General features: G+C 41.3%; 4 protein-coding genes across 13 annotated transcripts in view; 2 read left to right on the top strand and 2 right to left on the bottom strand.

Moving 5' to 3' along the window:
* LOC118415977 (dystroglycan-like) overlaps positions 1 to 3,728 on the top strand; it is a 12,232-nt gene extending 8,504 nt beyond the window's left edge. For all 4 annotated transcript variants that reach the window (XM_035820971.1, XM_035820968.1, XM_035820969.1 and 1 more), the window contains 2 exons: positions 1,181 to 1,398; positions 1,873 to 3,728. In XM_035820971.1, coding sequence (XP_035676864.1) covers positions 1,181 to 1,398; positions 1,873 to 2,832 — 1,178 coding nt within the window. In that variant the 3' untranslated portion in view covers positions 2,833 to 3,728. The remainder of the gene's footprint in view (positions 1 to 1,180; positions 1,399 to 1,872) is intronic.
* A 149-nt stretch (positions 3,729 to 3,877) lies between these two features.
* Positions 3,878 to 14,047, bottom strand: LOC118415983 (integrator complex subunit 13-like). 5 transcript variants are annotated; one of them, XM_035820981.1, is made up of 21 exons: positions 13,528 to 14,047; positions 12,458 to 12,592; positions 12,033 to 12,107; positions 11,646 to 11,848; positions 11,312 to 11,392; positions 10,889 to 10,976; positions 10,640 to 10,768; positions 10,272 to 10,356; positions 9,941 to 9,955; positions 9,282 to 9,374; positions 8,998 to 9,041; positions 8,815 to 8,860; positions 8,273 to 8,451; positions 7,862 to 7,943; positions 7,672 to 7,748; positions 7,318 to 7,389; positions 6,878 to 6,963; positions 6,180 to 6,413; positions 5,595 to 5,746; positions 5,096 to 5,240; positions 3,878 to 4,260 (listed from the first exon to the last, which is right to left on the bottom strand). In XM_035820981.1, the coding sequence occupies exons 1-21, from the start codon at positions 13,651 to 13,653 to the stop codon at positions 4,212 to 4,214; spliced, it is 2,196 nt and encodes a 731-aa protein (XP_035676874.1). In that variant the 5' UTR covers positions 13,654 to 14,047; the 3' UTR covers positions 3,878 to 4,211. The 5 variants fall into 5 exon arrangements, with proteins under 5 accessions (XP_035676874.1, XP_035676875.1, XP_035676878.1 ...); XM_035820982.1 differs by having other exon boundaries at positions 12,458 to 12,589; XM_035820985.1 differs by having other exon boundaries at positions 12,458 to 12,589; positions 13,860 to 14,047.
* A 120-nt stretch (positions 14,048 to 14,167) lies between these two features.
* On the top strand, positions 14,168 to 17,077 carry LOC118416006 (EF-hand calcium-binding domain-containing protein 10-like). Its single transcript, XM_035821038.1, has 4 exons — positions 14,168 to 14,342; positions 15,714 to 15,878; positions 16,158 to 16,248; positions 16,461 to 17,077. The coding sequence occupies exons 1-4, from the start codon at positions 14,240 to 14,242 to the stop codon at positions 16,501 to 16,503; spliced, it is 402 nt and encodes a 133-aa protein (XP_035676931.1). The 5' UTR covers positions 14,168 to 14,239; the 3' UTR covers positions 16,504 to 17,077.
* A 149-nt stretch (positions 17,078 to 17,226) lies between these two features.
* LOC118415999 (sterol 24-C-methyltransferase erg-4-like) overlaps positions 17,227 to 25,986 on the bottom strand; it is a 10,166-nt gene continuing 1,406 nt past the window's right edge. Inside the window, exons 2-8 of one of the 3 annotated variants that reach the window (XM_035821030.1) lie at positions 20,849 to 20,935; positions 20,451 to 20,488; positions 19,974 to 20,089; positions 18,690 to 18,886; positions 18,340 to 18,448; positions 17,970 to 18,114; positions 17,227 to 17,570 (exon numbers count right to left, since the gene is read on the bottom strand). In XM_035821030.1, coding sequence (XP_035676923.1) covers positions 17,373 to 17,570; positions 17,970 to 18,114; positions 18,340 to 18,448; positions 18,690 to 18,886; positions 19,974 to 20,089; positions 20,451 to 20,488; positions 20,849 to 20,927 — 882 coding nt within the window. In that variant the 5' untranslated portion in view covers positions 20,928 to 20,935 and the 3' untranslated portion in view covers positions 17,227 to 17,372. Of the gene's footprint in view, positions 17,571 to 17,969; positions 18,115 to 18,339; positions 18,449 to 18,689; positions 18,887 to 19,973; positions 20,090 to 20,450; positions 20,489 to 20,848; positions 22,309 to 25,986 lie in introns of those variants that run through there. The other 2 variants (XM_035821027.1, XM_035821029.1) reach the window with 2 other exon arrangements.

The raw sequence follows: 25,986 nt of genomic DNA, 5'->3' as shown, positions 1-25,986 counted from the left end.
GGACTGGACTCCAGGCTAATACCACGAGTCAACAGTACACAGTTTGTAACACAAGGTGAAGTACAAGATATGTTGCTCTCATCATCAGAATCTGGAGATGCTGTCCTTTCTAAGCCTACAGATACAAGGCTGTTCCCTTCCCTCCTGAAATAGTGAGATGGAGTGGATAGAGAGCATATATATGTATATATATAATAGCTGAAAGAACAAGTAACTGATGGAGAGTTCGAGATATCCAGTAGTTCTTGTTTCATTACACCAATACAAGTATCCTCATCTTCACTATAACTGTGCACATCAAGACACTTAAGTCCAAGCAGATCTACCGGTGGCAGGGAGGTTGTATCCGTGGGCCAAAGCAGTCTCCATTTGCCACTAGGGCTTCCTGCCACCAGCATATCTGCTTATCAAGACACTGCCTGGCTACACCAGGCCATGTTTACTAACATCGCACTTTGGGTGACTTTTTAGGATGACATTTATAAGCCTATCTTACACTTGTGCATGAAGGTGGGAATACAATATACACTCTTGAGCATGAAGGTTGGAATTTAACATCCACTTTTTATTCATGTCATGTGTTGTTGAATGTTGAACACATTTATGTGCTTTATGTTGACACTTCCACAATCCACTTAAAGGAATGAGTTTTCTGTGTATCAAGATGTACATGTAATGTTATGTCATGTATACCTTTAGGTGTTGGTGGCATGTATCTTGTCTCTTAACTTTCTCCATTCCCCAGCAACTGATGCAAGCTAATGATGTTCTCCCCATCTAACAGTAGTTGGGATTGGAAGGTTTATTTGTGGTTGTTACTCAGCCTTGTGTAGTGTATGTCTGCTCACACTTTCACCCCCCACCAGGGGACAGAAGGATAAGATGTGGGTGATGATATGATAGCTAGAAAAGGATCTTTCTCGCTCTCCCAGCAGAGGTTAGGCTCCTTTTTTAAAACATTTTTATTGGGCTTTCTATTTTGTACCATTTTGTTGATGCCGCAAGACATCAACAAAAGGGTACAAAATAGAAAGCCCAATAAAACTGCATAAAAAACGTTTAAAAAACAGCCAGTGCCTAACCCCATGGAGAGTAGATCTTTCTGTCATATCTAGACAGCATCCCTCCGTCAACTCCAGCTGAGATCTGACTTGTTTCCCATCCTGCCCCCCTCCCACAGTTCCACCGAACCAGCCCCCGTTGCTGGTGAACCACCTGGACCACCTGCAGGTGGCTGCAGGACAGGTGTACTACAGCCGCGTGCCTTACGACACCTTCTATGACATGGAGGACGCCATGAACACCCGCGGGCTGACCCTGGAGCTGGTCGCACTGGATGGCACAACATGGCTGCTACTGAATGATGATTGGCAAGCTTTGTATGGGATTCCTCCATTGGTAAGAACAGTTACATGTTTGCAATGAAATCTTTTCTCTGTCTCTTGACACCTCTGTTTTGTTGTCTAAAATGCTCCCCTGAAACCAGAATGGAACATTCCAGGCTAAATTTATGCTAATGCCCGACCGGTTGTTCCGGTTCTGTCTTGTGTAAACACATCCTGCTGCTGTTGTGGGTAACAGTTGTCCTTTCCTCTGTGGGCTCAATTTTCAGAGAACTGTCTTTGATCTCTACCACTGGTATATTTTTAGTTATGTTTTCTTTTAGTGTTCAATCTGTAAACTTGACATTTTGTGAGTCTTGGTTGTTCATGTGTTTTCCCTACATACAATATAAATCAACAAATCCAAAATAAACTAGACAGCTTCTTGTTACATTACAACCGTGTATTTAAGTTTAGATTTTGTAACTAACATATTAAGTCTTTTAGATAACATTGAAACTGTCATCAACTTGTATGGTTGTGTTTTCAGGACTCAGCCAACCAGATCTACCACTTCATCTTGGTTGCGTCCGACTCCCAAGGCCTGGCCACACGCGACTCCTTCCAGCTGACTGTCACTCAGCCCCCCACCCCCTCCCACATCTTCACTGCTATCATCGACATAGACTACACCACCTTCCAGCCTGACCTCCTCAGCTGGATCAGTCTGTCAGAGAGGATTTCCACCCACTTCCGTGACAGGACCACCAACTTCATCCTCATCGACTCGGTACAGGAGGGCTCGGTGGTGTTTTCGTGGAGCAATATCTCCTTGTCTTCCACCACCTGCCAGAACACTACCATACAGAGACTTGCAGAGGAACTGATAAACCCAGACGGAACAGTGAACCCTACCTTTGTGGCGTCCTTGTTACCGGAGTATCCTGTGACTGAGGCCAGGGTGAGGTATCAGGGCGTGTGTGATCTTGCAGTGGTCTCACCTGTCCCCACCACTGCCGAGACTCTCGCCCCCGTCCCACTCAGCCATTCGAACCACCTGCTGGGCACTGTCGTCCCTGCTGCGTGTATCGCTGCCATAATCCTGCTACTGGGAGTCGTCGCCTGCTGTCTCTACAGAAACAAGAAGCCCGGCAAGAAGCTCCCCAAATACGACAAGCTAACGCTCACCAAAAATCGCAAGCCCATCGTGCTGGAAGACGAAGTAGAAATGAAGGACACCAAGCCCAGCAAGCCAATCGTTCTCCCCGATGAGAAGCCGCCAGCCACCCAGCTGCCGACACGGAGGCCCGCCCCGCCTCCCTACAGGATCCCGGACACACAGCAGCTACTGAGCGGGATGGAGCCCCAGGCTTCTGCCCTCCCCCCACCCCCCAGGTACACAGCGGCTGTGCCCAGGAAGCCTCCCCCTCCCTACAGGCTCCCCCCACCCTACACACCAAGTGCCTCCCCCCTGCCGGCGCCGCTCAGCTTTGCCGACACCAAAGTGTGAAGAAGGGATCCCCATAAGCAATATGGTATGATAAATGTGTGAGGATTGCAGTATATATAATCATGGTAGTGTCCAGATGCTAGGTCATGATATAATTACCCTTTTAAAATATATCCGAGAACACAGATCAGAAAACTGTATCCTACCACATGTACAAGAATGGTGTCATTTTAGTGACAGTCGTTTCTGTATTGTTCCAATAAAACTCATTTGTAGATACATGTACATAATTTATGCAAGTTTCTAAGTGGACCAAAGTGGCAGGTGATGACTGACCCTAAAGACTAGCAGTCTTCAGTACTTTTGTGTATATAATTATCACATTGGAGGCTGCAAAAGCCAATCTATGCAAGATTGTATTCAGTGAAGTGAAACATATCTTGACACATTCCAGATGACAGTATTTGCTTGGCCTTTTCAAAGGTGTGGAAGCATACTTGTGATGATGAAAGAAATAGTTAAGCTACACAGATTGGTCCAAATGTATTTTGAACAACCTTTGTTTTATTACTTCCCCAGTGATAAAGATCAGAAGTGGTACTAACCTGAATCCAGACAATCTGAAGTCTTGTAGCTTCTGTATAAACTTTACTGTCATTAAATAGGTATAACAGGGAGTACCAGGTACCTGTCAAGAATTCTTTGATCATTGTTATAGAGTAGCCTAGCTCTCTGGTAGAGCAAAGCATCTTGATATTTTTTCAAATCAAGATTGAAAAGCATTATTTCTTTCTAGGAAAGTTTTGTGTATATATTTTGTTGGTCCCTAGTGGTTAGATTGTACATTTCCTTTCTCCTGTAGCACAGGTTGCTCAGTAATATTGAAGTAGATTTTACGATGATTAAAGAATCAAGAGATTTTTCAAAATGGGAAATAAAGATTTTTGAATAAGTTATTAAATTGTGTGGTTTTGGTTGTTTTTTTCATCGTATAACATCCTCTAGTAGTACACATAATAGACCGACAAAGTTTGTTAATGAATGAAAACTGTAAGACCACACTCTGGAGTTAAGGTAAGGCAGAACAATGTTCAGAAAACAACAATGAGATGAGATAGTTTTATTTACAGAGCTTCAGTTGTGCCATTGGCAGGACATACAGGTTAGAACAAAAAGTTTTGACTCGCAGTCTTTAGATACATGTAGGTCTTGGACTAAAACCTCACTTTGGGGTTACAGGGTCATGATAACAATGTTTTCTTTTAATCTATAAACAAGTCCTCAGCAGACACAATACAGTCTTCAGAAATGCCAACACAACTTTGCTAGCTTTGATATTTCCTGTAGACTGCCAGGTCATCTACTGAAGCTGCAGTGGTTGGGATAGATGTACTGTACAAAATGATACAACTTATTACAAGCCTCTCATTTTTATTGGATCAGGGCCCTCTCTTTTCCTGCTTCACACCACTAGGCTTGTCAGAGGTCCTGGAAAAAAACGGAAAAGAATTTTTTGTCAAGAACCATCAACATAACATGATATATAAAACATACTTTATATTAGGTAACATAATTAGACCACTAACCAGATTTGCTTTGGTATATAATATATAATGCAATTTTTCCAACATTGTGCCTGTATTTACCTAAACAAGAAAGCTTCTGAAAAAAGCTGGCTGGTGCGTATTTTGGAAAAAGCCTGGATGTTAAACAAAATCACATGAAAAAAGAGTTTTTAAACATCGAATTACTGAATTGGTCTGTCTTCTATTAAAAAAAACATTACCTGAGATTTGTCTAACAAAGAAAAAAAAATGTCATAAGTGGGGATCGAACCCACGATTTACGGCTGCAGAAGCAAATTGCTACCTTCACCCAGTGCCGTGGGCCGCTAAGCCACAGTGACACCATTACGTCATCGGGCGTATAGAAGGGCGTATAGAAGGGTTTGGTTAAATTGAGTCGTAGTGGATCCATGCATTCATGCATTCGTTGGTTGAACTAACCGCTTCTCTCGCCAATAATCATCTTTAAAGAATGAAATGCAAATATTGACAGCTGAAATATCATTTATTGCGTTTTTTTTGTGTGACTTTCCCTTTGAACAGGCCTTTTGCTGCGGTCCAACAAAGGATAAGACAAGAAGGGCTTGATCCATGCATCCATGCATGCATCCATGCATGCATCCATGCATGCATCCATTGACCCGCTTCTCCTGTGCACCAGCAAAAATTTTAGCAATGATCAGATGAAGATGCTGTGGCCTATATGTCAGTACCTAACGTATCCCTTATCAAGAACTGATCCAGACAGGTGTACCCACCCGTTGGTGCCGTCCTTCTGTAGGTTAACGTACAGCTCAGCTTTGTTCCCTTCAGCTGTCAGCCTGCCTGCAAACTCACAGTGCCGAGAGTTGTATTTACTGTTGATCCTACTGGTCCAGATGGCAAGCAGGGACGGTGGGCCACCTTGGGGATAGAAGTAGGGTTATGGCAAATACTTATGAACCAATTGGGATTGATGATAAAACTTCTTTCTGGTAGAGTCTAATAGAACTAAACAACAGCCACAAATAATGATAGGAGTAAAAACAAGGGTGATAGTTTTAGTTTCAAAAGCATACATGTGTATGCAGAAATTATCTCCATGATACATTAATGCTATTGAGTGAGTAATCTACTAGTATTTCATGGAGGTATGAGGTCACTGAACTCTAGTTCTTAATCTTTTTAGTCATTGCACTTTAAATTCTGTGACACCTGACACAAAATGCACAAAACATCCTAAAACAATTTTTTTTGTATACAATGCTAAGCCCATACCTTGTTGTTTTCCTTGTGAATCTTCCAGAGAAGTCTTGAGTTTCTTGATGGGCGGTGATGACACCTCCGTCTGCTGTCTGTGTCTAAAGTGGTCATTGTTGGTGTTCCCTCTCTCAAAGTCCGACCTCTCTCTTTCTGACATGGCCTTGTATCTGCAAATGAAACACCCATAATCATAATGACACATAAAGGCAATCATATACTTTTGTATGCAAACAGTTTCTTTGGACAAATTTGTTATTGAGTACTGTATTGAGTAATGTTGGTTTATTGTGGTGACCTCTCTGCTGCAAATTTATGACAACACAGACATTATTTTTTCCCATGGCAATGTATTACCACTTTACTATAGAATCTTTTTAATTGCAAGCTTAACATTGCAAAACGCTCCATTCCCCTTCTACTGGAAATTAAGTCCCCGCTAAAATATTATGGTCTCTACCACTTTACATACTTTATCTCTTTACTATAGAGAGGAAAATAGAGATCTTTTGTACAGAGGCTGACAACTTACAGGCCCTGTGGCCTAGAGGCGTGAGGGTGAGAAGTGGTGAGACCACTTTACAGTAATTTCCTTAGTTGTACCTCTGTATCTCCTGCCAGGCCAGTTCTGCGGTACTCTGCTCCGTCATCACCCTCTCCTCCTTCACCACCACCTCCTCCTTCTTCCCTGCTTTCCTGGAACTTTCTTTAGCCTCCTCTGCAGGTCTCCTTATTTCCTGAAGACACTCCAAGACTTTCTGGTGGTTGATGGACGTGGAGGCATGAGCGCGTAGCAGGGTGTCCAGCTCTGCCCACATCTGTCTGTACTGTTCATCCCTGTGGAACAGCAGAGGACATACAAATGTACAAATGTGATTCTTGTATGGGCTGTGTTCAGGGTTCACCATCCTACAAACTACCCTTGGCTCTTTTCGTTACATGCTCATCAACACTAATTGTTACATTTTGTAGCATCAATATAGAGTGCAGGGCTCCCTTGGAAATCAGTTTGTGGGAAACGGAAGGTTAATAAATAAATAAAAAAATAAGTAAATAAATAAAAGTGCTTCTACCAATACAGCTTTGATTCTCAACTTCAAACAGAAATAATATTGCATTTTCTTCCGATTACATAAATAACTAGGGATGTCCTTGGTATAAGTACACAAAAAGGAATAATGGGCTGAGAGTTGGCTTTTTTTTACCTGTCTAAGGAATTCTGATATCCTGAGTACATATGCAAATGATGTACCATCTTCAATTCATTTTAATCTGTTCCATCAGTTGCTATTATAGCTCACCTCTTGGGTCCCTTCCCCCTGGTGCCCATGGCAGGTATGGGGAGAGGCTCACTCCTGGACTCCATTCCCACCAGGTGATAGATAGCCTGTTTCAACAAACATCAACACAACAACCAAAGTGTCATCCTCTCATGTAGTAGTAGTAATTGGTTTATTGACAAAAAAGACACCATGTGTCAAATTGGCTTTGCAGCAAAAAAAACTGAATTGCGCCAATTTACAATCAACTTATACAGTGAAACTAGCGCAACGTTATCAATACGACATGAAGCTGTTTAAGGAATTACAATATGTACAAATAACATTTGCTCATTAAACAATTATAATCTATATAGATAGGATAGTTTTGGACTATCACAATTACAAGTGGCTCTCATCATTGTAACTCAATAGACACACAGTAAATTCAAACTATCAGACACAAGGAAAATCCAACCTACCTTCTGACATTCCACAACTTCATCCTCTGTCAGTGCTGCCTTAGTGATGAGTGTTGGTAAGGGATCAGTGTGCTGGGGATAAAATAGGAATGTAGATTTATTCATCTAACCTTTGGCTGGATATTTGCTTCACTGAACTTGCATAAATACCACATTTTGAATGATAAAGGCTTCTTACACAACTGGGCTACATGTACATGTATTTGTCTTAAGTTTGGAAATATTGTAATTGGAAATGATTGTGCACTCTAACATGGATATCCACTAGGTAAGTAGAATGACACTGGCTGTATGTTTTCCTAGTATCCTTTCAAGAAGGATAACAGTTGTAAACATAAGACTTTGCTGACTCACAGAGGCCATGTTGAAGATGATGGTGTCACTGATGACCAGAGGCCAGTAGCGGGTGGTTCTTTCCAACACGGCAATAGCTACAGAAACAAGAAGCCAATAAAATAAACTGCATGACGTCCCTTGAAACTGAACAATAATAACAGGAAGAATACCATATCCCACAATGATTAAGATTTGCAAAGCTTCTGACCTTCTTTTTCAGGCAGGATCTGTCCATCCTGTGGAGCAGGGTACGGCATCAGTCTGTTTTCCTTCATGAAGTCCCCATAGTCCTGGATAGGGACAGACATCAGTGTCATTCCTGCATATAGCATGTTACACATTTTACAAGGTAACAATTACAGCTGAAGTGGAAATAAAATATATATCGAGCGGATTCATTCCTCTGCTAGCCAACATCTTTTCAACAACAGTCTTCCCTCAGTGAGACATCTGGGGCCCACAAAGTTCCCATTTAGAACTTTAATTCTGCCTGTCATCTGGACTAGCGGAGTGGTTGGTTAGGAATGGATCCACTCAATTTATCCTACTATGGTGGAAGATAGAAATACTAGTACAATAAGTCTACATGAAGATGTAGGCAACATCATGTTGAAGTTACCGTTATTCTGTAGTCTGTGACCCTCCCCCCTGACCCCTCACTGATAGAAGGGGGGTCCTCCAGGGGGGATCTCCCAGTGCCCAGACAGTGGAGGAAGATTTCTCCTCCGTGACTGGCCAGCATGTGGGAGATAACCTTGGAGCCAGACTTCCTGGGCTGTTCCAGCATCACTGCTCTACCTGAGGAACACAGACAATTTTCTTCAGACAGGCTTTACATTCATTCTGTGGGTTGTGAAACTTTCCTTTCTTAACATCATCATCATCCAATTTTTTCTCCATCTAAAACCTTGGAAATATCCTGCAACAACATTCATTCTTTTCCACCTTCTTTCCTTGGCACTTAACATTACCTAATACAATACTGAAGAACACAGAAACATTCTTCAGTCAATCTTTATTCTTCATTCTGCAGGTTGTAAATCTTTCATTGGCACTTAACGTTATCTAAGCCAAAGTAGTTAAAACCAAAGCTTGCTACATACTTGCCACAAGATATAATTCATACTACGTCAGGATTTCTAAAAGTAGCATGGTACATACCATTCAGGAGAAAGTTGGTGAGGCAGGAAGATGGTCTGCTGTTAACCTGGTGTCAAAAGACGCAAGCAATAACAATAACTCATCTTCGATTGAGGATTTTTGCTCTAAACAAAATTTCCAAAACCCATTTATTTATATTGTATGTTATGTACCAAAGCATGCATATTTAATATTTCTACTCACATCTGCTGGGGTGATTCTGTATGCTCCTGTACAGTACTGAAGCTCTATTGGACGAACACACAGAGAAATGGTCAAATATGTCTCCATGTATGCACTCAAATGCATGGTCAACAGTTCACTCTCTTAATGGCATTATTCATTCTACGAGTCATCCAGTCCTGGTTACCAGTAATACCTTGCCCAGACTTTTTGCTCAGCAACAACTTTTACTTGCATTAAAGAATTTTGATATTTATGACAATTGCATTACTCCCTTTGATGAAGAATACAATGTGCTTCCTTACCAACAATATTAGTCTTAGGAGTACACCACTTCAAGATGACAGTCTCTCTGCCAAAACTGTCCTTACTGCAGGCAAATCCACTCGAGTCATAGCCTGCAACACAGCATGTTATTCCACTTATAACAACCTACAGTTACACACAGTCATCTACTTAGCTCCTGGTCTCTGATGTACAATACTTCTGAATCTCGAATGATTCTATAACTATTGCTTTAAGTACTTTGCCAACCTTTTGTTGAAGAGTAACTTTGCCATCAGCACACTGCAACTAAACAGTGTATTACAATTACTCCAAGCACTCAATTCATTACCCATTGGCACGCAATGATGATGATGATGGCACTCAAATCCACAATATAAATGAACATTTTGCTGACATGAATGTTTTCCTTTGACAATGAATATGTTGCCCTTTCTACCCTTAGGACTCTTGCTAAACACGATTCCCATGGGGTTCATTTTCACATATGACAGGGCGAGTCATTGTTCAATACACTCTTACACCAAAATTTGTAACTTCTCCATTTTAAGAGCTAAAAAGGCAACCCTTGTTTTTTTTGCTCTAGTTTTAAGTGTTAGTGACTCATCAAACTGCACACAGACACACACTTGATAAAACAGGCACAGACAGGGTCCCATCACCCAGCACCTACACCTACCTTGGGACGTGCTGCCTGCTCCGTGAGGCAGCCCATGAGGAGGTAAGAAAACAGGTTCAAGGGGCTTTATAACAAACAGAACATGCCATGCAGAAGTCATAAACAAGCAACAACACAGCACATGCAGTCACGACACACCCGATAGAAGCCACATGCATGTTTTGCACTTTAAATGGCACACCATGAAATGACACAAGCTGATAGATGTATGGTTCAATCACAGTAGAGAGAGTAAAATGTTTACATGACAAACTAAGCCGCTTCACCATTAGGTGAGATATCATAATGGACCTTCCTTAGGCAATGTGTTATAGTGGCAAACAATACTTACCCATTTTAAGGATCTCGATGTGTGCATCTTTGCTGTGTAAGATCTCCACATCATAGTTTGCAGAAGTAGACGCATTTTGCTCCTCCTGGGTAAAATATCCCGACAAGATGTAGTGTTTAGAAAAATACAGCTATCATACTTGCTCATCAAGCTGATAAAAATGTTGAAATTAAATGGAATTACTTTCTCCACTTTTAAATCATCATTAAATCAATAACAATCATTGCAATAAAATATCAACATAAGAAATATAGGAATAAGGTACTACAGCAACTTAAGTAGCATAAGAGATATTTTTACCACATCTTATCTTCCTCTTACATGAATGTAACAAGTTCACATTAGACAAGCATGTAGGGTAACTCTACCTTCATGGGTATCCCAGTGATAGTGGTGGAGGTCAGGTGGAAGTGCTTCTGTACCAACAAGGCCAGCTTAGCTGCAATGTGCCTGCCGGAGTGGACAGAGTGGACCTCACACGACAACAGAGAGGATACCTAGTGGAAACAATCACATTACAACAACCCCTGCAAATTATATGACAGTTGGCAATTAAAGATATAGAAGACAGTGAATGATTTTATCCATTATCATAATGAGATGACCATGAAACTGACCTCTTTGTTTGGTTGATCTTGTATGTTGTTGTCTGCCCCCACAGGGACGGTGTGAATCAGCACCAGTTCACAATGGGTGATGGGTAACCTGTCATCACAGAAACAGACTGTACTGTATCTGATCAAAGTCTCTCTTGTGGGGACAAGCACAGTGTAAAGTTTACTGTATCAAAAAATCAATAGACCAGCAGTGACATTACTAGAAATGCCTGTCTTGGAAAATTCATTTCCGTGTTGGACTTGTTCCCATTTCTACATGTCATCCCAAATCATTCTGAATACAGGTAAAGGTGATTTATTACTCTATAGTCTATACATAATCTTCATTCTATACATCAACATAATGGCATCTAGTGAATAATGGACTGTCTGTTACAGATCAAAATGTCCTGAAGGTTGTGTGAATATAAAGATGTTGCTCACTTATCAGCTGCCTCTGCAATCTTGTTATGCTGCACAATGGCCTCCTGCATACACTCCTCCAACATTTGGATATGGCCTTGGCTGGGGAGGAAAATGAAATGTTCGTAAGTAGTCAGTCTGCCACAAGAAGAAGTAAGCAAATCTAGTGTTGTTATCCTGAAGGGTACAGATACAGATAGCTATATGTATATATAAGCTACTTGATTGTACCTTTTCAAGTAATTGAAGGGTTGTTATACTAGTATGTCTATACAGATGCTGAAGGGTAGTTATACTGGTATCTGTAGCTATATGTATATATAATTATATCAATTTATAAGCTACTAGATTGTACCTTTTCACAGTGGTGATGCAGACCACCCTTCCCTTGTTCACTACTGGTTCCTCTGGATCTGACAGGGAGGCCTTGTGTTCTAGCTGTTTCTCACTGCCTTCACACAGGGACTCCACAGCCATGGCCAGCCCATGCATCACGCTGCAGTTCTCAGCATCGTCTGAGTCCGAGGGAGGACCAACCACTGCAAGGCCTTGAAGAACCTATGTATGTGCCATAGTAAGAATTAAAATTCAGGCAGGGCGGATGCAGCTGGGAGCTTCATGACTATTTCAGCATAATAATCACCGCAAACAGTCCATATTTTATTTATTGAAATTGCAAAAAGGCAATACAGAGGGCATTAAAGCCAACAGTCCATATTTTGTGCAACCTGTATGTACTTACATTCGATAAAGACTGCTCCTCTTCCAACCAGCTGTTTAGAGACCTGGCTTCTGTGTCTGTGATCACAAACTTCAGCTGTAGTTGGGAAATACATTATAAGAGCATTTTGGTTACTAGTAGTACAATTTGTAATTAATTATTATATCTACATTCATTCCAACCAGGCAAACTATCAAATTCCACTAGAATTTGACTTTTGGTATTGAGATCATTACTAGTAGGCACAGTATACTGGTTGCCATTACAGACCTTTACATTTTAGTCAGCCCCTGGCTACAAAGAGAGAGTAGTCAGCCCACCCTGCCAATAACGATAATACATTGTAGTAACAATAACAATAAAAGAAAGAAAGTAATGGAATATGTAGGACTCTTTCTAAATAGCACCTACTAGTATTTTTACCATCAATATTGTGCCCAACTTACTAGCTTGTCTCTGGACCTGGGTGGGTAGACATCATACACAACCCTGGCATATTCAGAAGCTGCCTCCACAGTGCATGTCCACAGAGACTTGGCCAGGGGTGCCAGCGGGATGATTCCTGGCGCTGCGCGGGACTGCTGGGGACAAACAGTGTTGATTAAGATGTCATAAAGTACATGTGCGAAACAAGTGAATGTTATTCTTGTGTTGAGGATAAGTTTTACATCTGTTTTTCTTAACATTGAGTCAACTGTTATTGGTAAAAAAAACAAATCTATGGCTGACAAACTTATCTTTTGACAACTGGTGTGAATCAATTAGTATGCTTATGATACATTCATGCTACAGATCAGTAGCCTGGGTACTGCTGGCTCAATCTTTTTGCTTGGGTGCCATCCTCTATAGTAACTTGTAGCTCATCTTTTTGCTTGCTAACGATAACGCTACACCCTTGACAATGATGCGGTTGTCTTAGGCAACATTTTCACATGCGGCCTGGATTACGGGTGGTCAGGGATGCAATACGCAAGTGGTCACTTAATGCTTCTGGAGGAAAATTTCAGGACCGTGAAAATTGGTAGTCCTGAGGCAATGGCCGTCTTGTGCAGAGGGTTACCAAGTTTGACTGTATTGACAGTTTCATTCAATAAGCTCTCTCACACAGAGTCACAGGGATCAGAACGCATGTGCGGCAACGGGGATTTATTTATTTTTTGGTTTGGCTGTTCAGAACACACAGCCAGGGCTGCCCAACTAGCCTATGGCTATTACTAGGGGCTAACCCTGCATAATATGTCAAAGATTAAAGCCTCCAGAAAGAAAACAGTCCTTGAGTCTTGACCATTGTTTTAATTTGCATAGCAATGTCCAGATGGGTTTTGTTTTCTCTTTCTGAGCCTTTATATTACCTAGAATTCCTGTCACCGCACATGGGTTCTGATCTCCGTGAAAGGGCTTATGAATGACATACAAAGTACATGTACTAGACTATGTCCCTTCCTTTATTTTCTGGACTTTAATAACTGTTCAGTTTATCCATAGTTTTCCCTTCTACAGACTCTTTGTACCTTACCTTTGGCAGGATATCGAAGTCCACGGTCTGCCCACATGCCTCTGCCATGAAGGGACTGTGGTCCAAGATAACGACCGTTTTGTGAGATGATGGGAAAATCTTAGGCGCATTTCCTTCAGCTGCCATTGAACTGTATGTATTTTTGCAATACGCTAGAGGCTTAAACAGGTCTATTCTCAGAGAGAATCTGACACAATTTATATGTGTGCACGCACAGTCAGCCCAACAACTGCCCTCCCACCCCTAGATCAAGAGGGACTAATGGGCACACTTTCGGTACTCCTGTCGTTGTGTAAACCTACTAAGGTCTCGCTCGATCTGTGAAAGTTTACCTCAGGCTATTTTCTCTCGTTTTCTGTATACAGCACAGGCCTCCTATAAACCAAACGAGGGTAAAAGTACAATTTTCAGAGCTAGGATACCAAATTTTGATCATGACAGCGCCATTGCAATCCCACTATGCCCTGCGGCTCTCGTTTCCAGGAATATTTAGCCACATTTTGTACATTTGTACCCAAGCAGCCAAAAAATTACAATAAAGTAGCATTATATGGGTCAATTCTTTTTGTCTTATACTTCTATTCAATGCAATTGAACACAGGCAATACAACAAGTACACTTTCGTCACAATAATAGGTTTTCCTAACCAAGGGTTAAAGGTTAATTGTATTCTTGTTCCCAGGTTCCGTCGTGTTGGTAACAGTCAAACAAGATGGCAGCACCAAGGGAAGAAGAGGCCAGAGCCTACCTAGAAGAACACAAAATAATAGAGCTTTTCAACAACCTTACGGCCCAACTTGTGTACAGCAGACCAGGTGAGTGTAGGATGTGCTTAGATTTCCTTCTTGTTGTATAAAGAGTGGCTGCATGCACTGTCTTCGAGGCAGTCAAGTTTGAATGTTTTTGAGGCTTTGTGACCAAACTCCGAATCCAGTGAGTTCGTTAGAATTTGCCATGTCGCCCTCGTATGTTGCTTTCTGAAATATTTTAGTGGCCTCCGGGTTTATGTTCATTCTTGTGTTCTAGACTTGTACAAAGCAATGATTAGCACTCGGTGTACGTGTCATCCTTCGAACCAAGCGTAAGCCGGTATTAAAGAACGACTTAATATCTGCTTGACAAAATATTCCAATGTTTACCGTGGTATCAACCCCCACCCCCCTCCCCCAGTTCGGTTTCCCCCAGGACGTTTCTTTCTGACTACTCTTTCTTTGCAGCCAGGGGCTGTTTTTGAAAATGTACTGAACTATATGGCCTCTGTCAGTCAATATAGATATTGATGGAAGACTCACATCAGCCCTACAGTTTGGGCTATGCTTAAACAGTCCTATTCGATAATGACAGTCTCTGCCACAAAGTCACATCTGTTAGCTGACTCAGTTCTGTTGCAAAATGTAACTCTAACCACCTTCGTCTCGAGGGTGTATAGGGAATCAGGACGACTCGGACCATTACCAAGTCAGCCCATTGGAAATCTGGTCAACTCGGACCAACCCCCTGGTCAACTCGGACCATCCCAATGGACAAGTCGGACGATCCCCACGGACAATATTTACACAAAATGTAGCAAATCACTCGACATGTATATATTAAGCGACGAACTCGCCGGCGGGCCTAGTCACGTCACGTCGGCCGGCTGTGTCCGGCGCAAGTTGTACATAAGCTTAAAGATACATTTATACTTAGATATACCTGGTCTTTGTGAAATGTTCTGCTTACTGAGATGATTTCCCTCAACAAACTGTTCATATACTAGTGTATGTAGTGTGGACAAAATAGAACACAACGTTTGTTTCCGCTCATTTGTTTTTTACCTTACGAACAATGGCGGATTTTTCTACCCAAGACAAGTTCCCAGCAGCATGCACTGGGTCTCTGTCCGACAACCTCTAGCTGTTAACTTTGACGTTTTTGACGTTCCAAACCGCCGGCGCTAAGGCAATCAACGTGACTTTGAATAGACTTTTAGAGACAGCGGCTTTTTGTGAAACAACTTCTAGCTGTGACTTTGACGTCCCAAACCGCCGGCGATGGTCCGAGTTGTCCCGGTAGATGGGCCAAGTTGACTGGGCCGAGTTGGTAATAATGAAGGGTAGTCCTACTTTATGATCTTTATGACTTTAGATCAACATGCAACACCACCTAGTAAGAGAGTATGTGTAGTAACCTCCCCCTTCCATCTGTAGATAACCCGAGGCAGTACCTGATACAGTACCTGGAAAGGTTACGTACGTCCAAGCTGAGTCAGCTGGACTATCCAGTCTTGTTTGATGACACCAACCTGCAAGCCTTGTTTGGAATCCTGGACCCCACTAGGAAGGGCTTCATCACATTGGAAGAGTACAAACATGGTGAGGAAATGGATTCAAGTTTAGATGGCTAAGGACCTAAAATGAGGTACCATTCCCCGTTTACTGTATAGTAGGTCAAGTATGAATCTTACAGAAATACATGTGTATCTGGTTTAACTAGACAAAATACAATTAAGTCTGTTAAGTTATATTGTTAATCAATAGCTGTTTTTCTATTTAAAAAATTGGGTGGTCGTAAGGATCATTTATAAATGAAAGAAAGCAAGAAGCACATCTCTGGGGGTTAATTGAGCATTGTTTATTGGTCTCTTCCTGAAGCAATGGATAATCTAGGGGCGCTGGACTATGACCCACATCCAGTGGGAGCAGACGCTGATCAAATCAACATGGACACCTTTGTTAGGGAGGCGTAAGTATCCGTTATCATTTACTATGTGTGTGCTCCTTTGCTGAGATTCAGATAACCAGATTTCAGTCAGAAATTTACCATATTCAACCATTCTTCCAACTACATCATTATAAAGTCTATTCAGGACACACTTCTACCATTTTAGCCACTTGCTCATGATCACATTTCTTTAAGATGCCTGTTTAATGATGTTTATCTTGTTTACGTTGCAGGAAACATGGTGTAACAAAGTCAACTGCATCTTTCAAGCAGTGAGACAGTTGGACATGAGTACATACAGAGAAATGACAAGTTTTTAAGGCACCTGAGGGCTGAAATTGTGTGACAAGTAGAGTTATGTTAACATATACATGTACGTGTAGTAACTCAATATAGGACTTATATTAACATGTATATATTTGAAAAGGTTGCACACATTAGAGTGATTGGACTGAAATATAGGTATACATACATGTATGTAGAACTTCATAACAATAGATTATTAGGTCTTACATAAATGTTCCATACAAAAATGGGCACTGCAACCTTCATGGTTCTTCAGTTTACTATAAGCATAAATTTGGGGGCTTACAGACATAGTCATGGCATAGAAACTTTATTTCATTGCATCATCAATGTTTGCTGTTCTCCTCTTATGCAGCATAAGAATGATTTATACTTGCAAAGAAAAGGACACATATATGTTTCAAGCATTGGCAGTATACATGTATATGTGAGGTACTAGCATTAAAGAATTTTTGACTATGAAAGCTGATGGTTCAATGGCATGTGTACATATGTTGTTTGCACTTTATCAAGGTTGTAACAGATTAAAAGTTTTACAACAAATCACAATCTGTATTGTTCATTTTTAGCCAACTATGACAGAGACTAATAGACCTTCTTCAATCAACTAGTCAAATTATCATATGCTGTTTTTAATGGGCTTCCATTGTGATTCAGTGATACATCAGAATGATCTCATAAGAAGTCTCATAACACTGCTATTAAAAGTACAGGCTACCTTTCCAATGTCAAAGATGTAAAAGAACAAAAAAGTAGAATCTATCGTTCTGTATACTCTTATCACCATATCAATCGGTTTTCTTTGAGATAACGCTTTGCTATAGGGGCTTGGCCGATTTTCAGGCCTTCCTTGCGACGAAGTACCCCCCTGCCATGACGCCGAAATCATGGCATAGCTGTTTGGTGGTGCTGGCCTGTCCCAGCCAGCCGTTGTAGTTGTCCTGCCCGTACAGCTGGACGTACTTGTCGGGATTATTCATCCAGTCAGCCCAGCGGTTGTAGGTGTACTGGCGGTAGCTGGTCGAGAAATCTTTCATCTGCGGAAACAAATTGATACACATGGTTTAAACAGGAAAATTACTCACTACTCGTCGTTGTTCCTTGCTGCGAAGTTTACTCTTTATTAGGACTGGCACACCCATTTGAACTCAGTGCATACACATTCTGACTAAGGCCTGGGTCACAATTCCCAACCCGGGGTCCGGCCGGTTAGCTATCGGAAACGAAAACTGTGATATAAAAGGTGAAAACACACAAAACGTAAACAATATTAGTCATTGGCATAATTGGCAAGTGTATATGCCTTGGTAAACACTTTTACTTTTCGTTTCCGCAAACATCCCGGCCGGGGCCCGGTTTGGAAATGTGACCTAAGCCTAAGATGAATTTATCAGCCACGGTGTCTGTCTGATGTAACGGGCAGATGGATGATTTACCTCAACGACAGTGAATCCAGCGTCCTCCAGTAGGCACTTATTCTCCGTCATGGTCACCATGTCATCAGTGCTGTTCAGGAACTCGGTGAGCACTTCCCGCTCCTCGCGGTTGATGTCCTTCATCCGGTAAAAGTCTTCGATATATCTGAGAATGACAAATGAATAAGTATTGAGGCCTCGACCAAGGCAGTAGTTTGTCCAGAACGCGCAATACGTTGTTGCCATAATGACTAAGAATTATGCTCATTTTCTGTTATTACTTGAACCAGTGCGAAACATCAGTAGCACTATCAGATGACAGGTGGACAACTGTCCGATTCTTGTGACGCTCAATGAAGATGCTGAACAAATCTAGTTGACTGAAACTTACATTGCACCGCCTGGCTTCAGTAGATCAAAGCATCGTTTGTACACGGCTGCCTTGTTGCTGACGTGGAAGAAGACTTGGATGCTCATGATACTATCGAAGGACTCTTCACCTGCCAAATTGTACACAAGGATGATAACATAAGTTGAGAGCCAAGGATTCCACCTGCATGTAACGATCGATATAACTGGATCTTTGCCGAGAGAACATCGACTTACGTTGAATACGTTCATGACTCATATTATCATGGATCAATTTGCATGATCCTGCTTGTCAAGACGTCTGACAGAAAGATGGTTCAGGCATATAAAAAGACAGAAAGACAAACAGAGAGTATTCTGATTCGGCCCTACCCAAGTCCGCAGTGAGAATGTCTCCGCACACATGTGTGACGTTGTTGCCCATCCCTGAGCGGTTAGTCAGGTCCACACCGATGTCATGGTTCTCCGGTAAGAGCTCACAGGCCGTCACGTCACATTTGGTGGCATGGGCGAGGAAGCGCGCGGGGCCACCGATCCCGGAACCCACGTCCAACACCTTATCACCCTCCCTGCCGAGAGAAACATAGAAATCCGCTCGGAAAAATATTCAAGGATGAATATGACAGAGATGACAAAGTTACCTATACTTTTTCTCTCGACAATATTGTAGTTTTAAAAAAAAATCAACGATGCCTATATCATTCCGCGCTGTTTTTTTTTTTTTTACTCAGTAGATCTATCCGATGACGAATAGAAATATGTTGTTTCTGTTGTATATATGGCTCTAAAAAACACATCAACTTCAATCAGGGATCCATTTCAAGTTAGTACATCAACGTCCTGTTTGGAGTTCGATAATAGTATGCACATTTGCATTGGCATTGGAAATAGGTGCATAACACACACAAATATAACAGGTATATAATTATGTATATAACGTTATATATATTATCATATAGGGAGAGATGAGGAAGAAATGGCGCTTTGTGGAAGCTGTACTCACCACCACTCTAGCAACACAGCCTCGTAAGCTGTGGATGCTAGAGACACAGACACAGCAAACGCCGGATCCTAGAAAGATTCCATTTAGTATTCAAGTGCGGACAGACTAACATCTCTTACACTTGTCACATTGTGAGAAAAATAGTTCAGATACGTAAAGTATTGAAAACTGTTGGTCGACGTTTTAAAGGGCATTCTTCCTCTGCGGTATAGTTGCAGACCTTTGCCGACTGCAGATTCTACAACATTAACTTGGTCTACGATAATACATTTGTACTAGGTTTTCGTGTCGTATGTTATGTGATGGCAGGTGTGATAAACCAGACTTTTGACACCCCCGTATGATACTGAAACTACAAGATTATACACAATTTTCTTTGATTGTTGTGCATTGGCGAAAACGTCTGGTGTGTGCGTGTTTTCAAAAAAGGCAAGTAGCAATGTATTTCCGAAAAGTCTATTTATTTATCATATACTTTCTATGGAATATGAGGCAAGGGACAAGGCTATTTGTCTAGTCAAATATTAATAATGTCAGAAGACTTCTTGTATTCAGCTATGCGTATCCTCACAAATCCCCATGTAAAGTGACACGCTAACGAAAGCATAGAAAACCACATCGTCTTGTCAATCTATGCAGAAAATGATACATACCCGATGCCGATCTTGTCGATGGCCATTTGGATTGGCTCAGTTCCATTGTAGTGCCATTGGTCCAGCTGAATGAGATCGGCGATGTCGATTTTGCCCTGATCATCATTGTAGCCGCGCTGACCAAACAACAACAACAACAATACGTAAACTATCCTTACTGGTGCGGCCGCTTATACGTAACGCTACAAAACAAAGACATATTGTGGGAGACGATACCACGATAGACAGCACCTTGAACCTTAAACGTTGTATTTCGATAAATTTTGGCACAACAGAGAGTATGTATAATATCCGCATAATCCGTTACTGTATCAGATCTAGGCCTTAGGCTACACTGACTTCATTTGCTAAGTAATATGTATAGTGCTAGGGAAGATTGAATGGTAAGAATCATTTTTCAACTGTTTCTATAGATAGATACAGCAATCAGTCCTTGACAACAGAACGTACGACCAGAGTACAGTTTCAACGTCTCACCTGCCTCAGGTCGATGTAGATTTTGTTCGTATGGCGATCTGTGGGGAGAGGAACGGGTTTTCAGGTTTACTCTGGAATCTTGAGTCTATGCAGCTCATTAGGTGGGGCCTACAGTCACTCGGTTCAACCTCCTTGCTCGGTGGTTTAATCAAGAAAGTTAGTTTAAACTTTGATCACGTCGTGTTGGCCCTGCATATTGTTGGTGTTCCATACGTTTGTAATCCTCACACATGACATCATTTGCGAGAACCGAAAGAGAAAGAGATATGTTGAGTCCTTGGTGGCCCCAAATTGATGAACAAAAGATGTGACGAATTACTGTCACAGTTTTCCTTTTGACAGTTCAAAAGTGATGAAAATTGTCCCTGAAGGAAAACAAAATTTTGTCTTTTACTTACAACGGATTCGTTGTTTTATGTTGGCGATCCTCTCAGTCTGATCGCGCACACCATTGCTCTGAGTTTGGGTCGTCTCCATGCTGTAACCTTGAAATATGGACAACATTTTCACAGCACATTAGATTCGTGTTCTCGTCTTACCCACCAGTAGTATCATTTTTTAATAACACGTTACATCGGTGTCATCTTACATGCTACCGATATGTCCACAGCCTTTAGCGGGCAATGGGATTGGGGTCACTAAATTATTGATCCGGACTAGGACTGGCCTAGTTTACTGTTTATAGAATGCTATCTATGCGACATGTCGACAGCAAATGTGTGATTTGCTTGAAAGTTTACCTATGTTGGCAGAAGTTAGTTTTCGTACATAGATAGTTACTTACCTACATATGTACATTGTACTTACTTGGGACCAACCTTTCTCATTGCTCCTACTAATCTCCAAGTATAGGGTACATGTAGTTTTACGTCATTTTGTACGTCTCTGTTCTAGTTTGAAATGTTTTGCTTTTTCTATCATCATCCTCTCCCTAATACGTGTAGGCACGTCAGATTATATCTGTTTGGAGAGAACCGTCTATTGTCTACAGTTTGCACCCCCCCCCCCAATCAATCAATCAATCAATCAATCGTTCGCATGCATCATATGTTGATGCGTGGCGGCTACAGACAGTTCTCGCCACGTTGTTCTACACTGGGCGTGGACAGTCCAGTCGGATCTGGGAACCCCCAGCTCCTGGAGTGTGTTGAAGACCTGATCTTCCCATCTCCCTCTCGGGCGGCCTCTAGGACATTTCCATGATGGACCAGGATCAGATGTTGTCAGTTTGATAACCTCTTGTGTGGGGGTTGCTCTGGCCACATGTCCTAAGAAAGTCAGCCGTTGTTTGGCGATTCTGGCACTGAGTGGCACCTGTTTTGTTGTAAGGCGGATAGATTCGTTGGAGATGAAGTCATGCTAACGTATGCCTTCTATCCTTCTGAGGCACTGGGTGTTGAAAGCATCCAGTTTTTGTGCTAGTGACTTTGTTAGGGTCCAAGCCTCCGCCCTATATACGATACGATACGATACGATGGTTTATTGCGCAACAATTGCATTAGTAATGTATGGCGATGTATATACAACAAAAGGTATGGTCTAATACTACACATATATGGTATATTGCAACAATTTCGGCTAATACAGTACTAGTGGAATCTACGGTAGGTATTAAAGGGAACTCTAGCATACATCAGGTTGGCTGTTTCTATACTACTAGCGACATAATGTTTGTCAAAAGTTATTTAGGAATGGTACAGTTTCTTTTTTGCATGGCGTGATAAATGTATATAGGAGGACGGAGAGGACCAGGGTGTTGTAGGGCTTCAGCTTGGTCTGTCTGGACAATTGTTTGCACGCATGGTCTTTTTAGCGAATGCCCACAAACGCCCACTCTAGAGAAGTCCGCGCTGCACGAATCTCATTTTTTTTTGCTTGGAATATGTCCACGTTGTGCTCCCATGTATTAATCCTGAGTTTCAAGTCAATCCATTGACCCGAAGTGACATAAATCAAAGTTTTCGATTCTCGATGGTCTTTTTAGCGAACGCCCAGCAAAATGTCTTTTTAGCGAATGCCCACTATATCCACAAAAATATCGGCCGTCGCGCAACGACACCTAAACCTACCGCCACAAACATGTTCAAGATGGTGTCCCATTGATGTGTACGGAGTTTCCGTGCTTTACAAGCATTTTAAGTCCCTGTTTTTGGTCAAAATGTACGGCGACGATACTACCATACTTTAACTATAGCAATTCAAAATGGCGGGCACTAGTCATGTGACCTCCTTGTGGGACTGTTCTATAAGTATCGCGGGAGGGACTGTTGTAGCATAGCTTCTCATACAACCAATTTAGAGTGAATTCTGAACAAGATTTTCATTTCATAGTGCTATCATCTGACTGATATTTACAATGTGGTCATTTTTTCTGTGCTATTATTACCCAGGTTTGAGGAACTTAGTGCAAATTTGGATATTGATTCACCTCAGTGCCCAATTAATGTACAAAAGGCTCAGACACATTAGTGTTATAAACCTGAATAGGGGCAGGTAACCAATACTAGAGAAACATAGCTATTTATTATTAACAATACTATTTACATTATAATAATAACTCTTCACCAAACTGGACTTTTCTTATCTTTATTTATCACAGAAACATTGTTACAATGAGGATTTGATTAGATGAGTATCTGTTACAGTGTGTACAAACTTATTTCAAATACAAAAATGTATTTCGTTTCACTTCCTAAATATTTCTAAAGTATTGGAAGAAGTTGACACATAAACAATATTAATTGCATTATTTATGTGCAGTAAAATGTGACCACATGCTATCAATAGCCTAATAAAATGTTGGAACATGGCACAAGCGGGCTCCTCTTCTGAGTACAGAAAGGAAATGTTTTATAACATTTAGTTATGACGTAGAAAATTTCCATTGTAAAATGTACCTTTATTAACATTTACAAACAAATTGTTATTTCTCTTCTTAATAAATGACAACAATACAGGTAAGTAAGGTGTGTTTCCTTTTATAACAGGCCAGGTAAGACGCCGTACAGGTAAGTAAGGTGTGTTTCCTTTTATAGCAGACCAGGTAAGACACCGTACAGGTGAGTGAGGTGTGTTTCCTTTGTCTATAGACCAGATAGGGTATTACACAGGTGAGTAAGGCGTCTTTTCTTTGCCTATATACCAGATGGGGCATTATACAGGTAAGTAAGGTGTCTTTCCCTTGTCTATATACCAGATAGGCCATTATACAGGTGGATAAGGTGTCTTTCCTTTGTCTATAGACCAGATAGGCCATTAAACAGGAGAGTAAGGTGTCTTTCCTTTTGCTATAGACCAGATAAGCCATTATACTGGTAAGTAAGATGTCTTTACTTTGCCTATAGACCAGACAGGGTATTATACAGGTGAGTAAAGCAACTTTCCTTTGCCTATAGACCAGATAGGTATTAAACAGGGGAGTAAATACACGTTACTCACCTGTACGGTGTCTTACCTGGTCTGTAATGAAAGGAAATACACGTTACTCACCTGTACGGTGTCTTACCTAGTCTGTAGTCAAGGAAACACACCTTACTCACCTGTACGGTGTCTTACCTAGTCTGTAGTCAAGGAAACACACCTTACTCATCTGTACGGTGTCTTACCTGGTCTGTAATCAAAGGAAATACACGTTACTCACCTGTACGGTGTCTTACCTGGTCTGTAATGAAAGGAAATACACGTTGCTCACCTGTAAGGTGTCTTACCTAGTCTGTAGTCAAGGAAACACACCTTACTCACCTGTACGGTGTCTTACCTGGTCTGCTATAAAAGGAAACACACCTTACTTACCTGTACGGCGTCTTACCTGGCCTGTTATAAAAGGAAACACACCTTACTTACCTGTATTGTTGTCATTTATTAAGAAGAGAAAAAACAATTTGTTTGTAAATGTTAATAAATGTACATTTTACAATGGAAATTTTCTACGTCATAACTAAATGTTATAAAACATTTCCTTTCTGTACTCAGAAGAGGAGCCCGCTTGTGCCATGTTCCAACATTTTATTAGGCTATTGATAGCATGTAGTCACATTTTACTGCACATAAATAATGCAATTAATATTGTTTATGTGTCAACTTCTTCCAATACTTTAAAAATATTTAGGAAGTGAAACGAAATACATTTTTGTATTTGAAATAAGTTTGTACACACTGTAACAGATACTCATCTAATCAAATCCTCATTGTAACAATGTTTCTGTGATAAATAAAGATAAGAAAAGTCCAGTTTGGTGAAGAGTTATTATTATAATGTAAATAGTATTGTTAATAATAAATAGCTATGTTTTTCTAGTATTGGTTACCTGCCCCTATTCAGGTTTATAACACTAATGTGTCTGAGCCTTTTGTACATTAATTGGGCACTGAGGTGAATCAATATCCAAATTTGCACTAAGTTCCTCAAACCTGGGTAATAATAGCACAGAAAAAATGACCACATTGTAAATATCAGTCAGATGATAGCACTATGAAATGAAAATCTTGTTCAGAATTCACTCTAAATTGGTTGTATGAGAAGCTATGCTACAACAGTCCCTCCCGCGATACTTATAGAACAGTCCCACAAGGAGGTCACATGACTAGTGCCCGCCATTTTGAATTGCTATAGTTAAAGTATGGTAGTATCGTCGCCGTACATTTTGACCAAAAACAGGGACTTAAAATGCTTGTAAAGCACGGAAACTCCGTACACATCAATGGGACACCATCTTGAACATGTTTGTGGCGGTAGGTTTAGGTGTCGTTGCGCGACGGCCGATATTTTTGTGGATATAGTGGGCATTCGCTAAAAAGACATTTTGCTGGGCGTTCGCTAAAAAGACCATCGAGAATCGAAAACTTTGATTTATGTCACTTCGGGTCAATGGATTGACTTGAAACTCAGGATTAATACATGGGAGCACAACGTGGACATATTCCAAGCAAAAAAAATGAGATTCGTGCAGCGCTGACTTCTCTAGAGTGGGCGTTTGTGGGCATTCGCTAAAAAGACCCTCCCTTGTTTGCAACGCCAGACTCGGTCAAGTGGGGCAAAAGCTGCAGAGGCTATACCTACTCTCCTCTTGATATCATGGTCTGATTTACAGTCTGATGTGATAAGACTTCCAAGGTAGTTGAAGCACTGGACCACCTCGACTGACTGTCCTCTAATGGTAGGGCATACTGGTTCGTCCAAGAAGTCACTGAGGGACTGAAGCTTTGTCTTCAGCCAGCTAACCTCAAGGCCCAGACTTTGGCTCTCTTCAGCAAAGATCTCGAGGGAACTGACCAGTGCTCCTAGGAGTTCTGCGAGTAGTGCCTCATCATCAGCGTAGTCCATATCGGTAAAGATAAATATGGTCTGCGTAGGTGGTACCGCACATGCCACATTCCCCACCCAACCGTCCTGGACATCACGTGATCGATGGCAGTGTTGAAAAGTGTTGGGGCTAGGACACAGCCTTGGCGACACCGCTGCAAAGCTCGAACCAATCAGAGTAGTTGGCTCCAACTCTGACACAACTTACAGTGTCTGTGTATAGCTCCTGAATGA

This window comes from Branchiostoma floridae, chromosome 5 (assembly GCF_000003815.2).
Source record: "Branchiostoma floridae strain S238N-H82 chromosome 5, Bfl_VNyyK, whole genome shotgun sequence".
NCBI classification, from domain to species: Eukaryota; Metazoa; Chordata; class Leptocardii; order Amphioxiformes; family Branchiostomatidae; genus Branchiostoma; species Branchiostoma floridae.
This window is presented reverse-complemented; position numbering and strand designations above follow the sequence as displayed.

Excerpts from the sequence above, each read along its gene's own strand:
- LOC118415983 (XM_035820981.1), bottom strand. The coding sequence starts at position 13,653 with ATGGCAGCTGAAGGAAATGCGCCTAAGATTTTCCCATCATCTCACAAA. Across the intron at positions 12,108-12,457 it reads CCAGGTCCAGAGACAAGCTA|CTGAAGTTTGTGATCACAGA; the intron begins GTAAGTTGGGCA and ends TCCCAACTACAG. Across the intron at positions 10,977-11,311 it reads ATTGCAGAGGCAGCTGATAA|GTTACCCATCACCCATTGTG; the intron begins GTGAGCAACATC and ends CTGTGATGACAG.
- LOC118416006 (XM_035821038.1), top strand. The coding sequence starts at position 14,240 with ATGGCAGCACCAAGGGAAGAAGAGGCCAGAGCCTACCTAGAAGAACAC. Across the intron at positions 14,343-15,713 it reads ACTTGTGTACAGCAGACCAG|ATAACCCGAGGCAGTACCTG; the intron begins GTGAGTGTAGGA and ends TTCCATCTGTAG. Across the intron at positions 16,249-16,460 it reads GACACCTTTGTTAGGGAGGC|GAAACATGGTGTAACAAAGT; the intron begins GTAAGTATCCGT and ends TTTACGTTGCAG.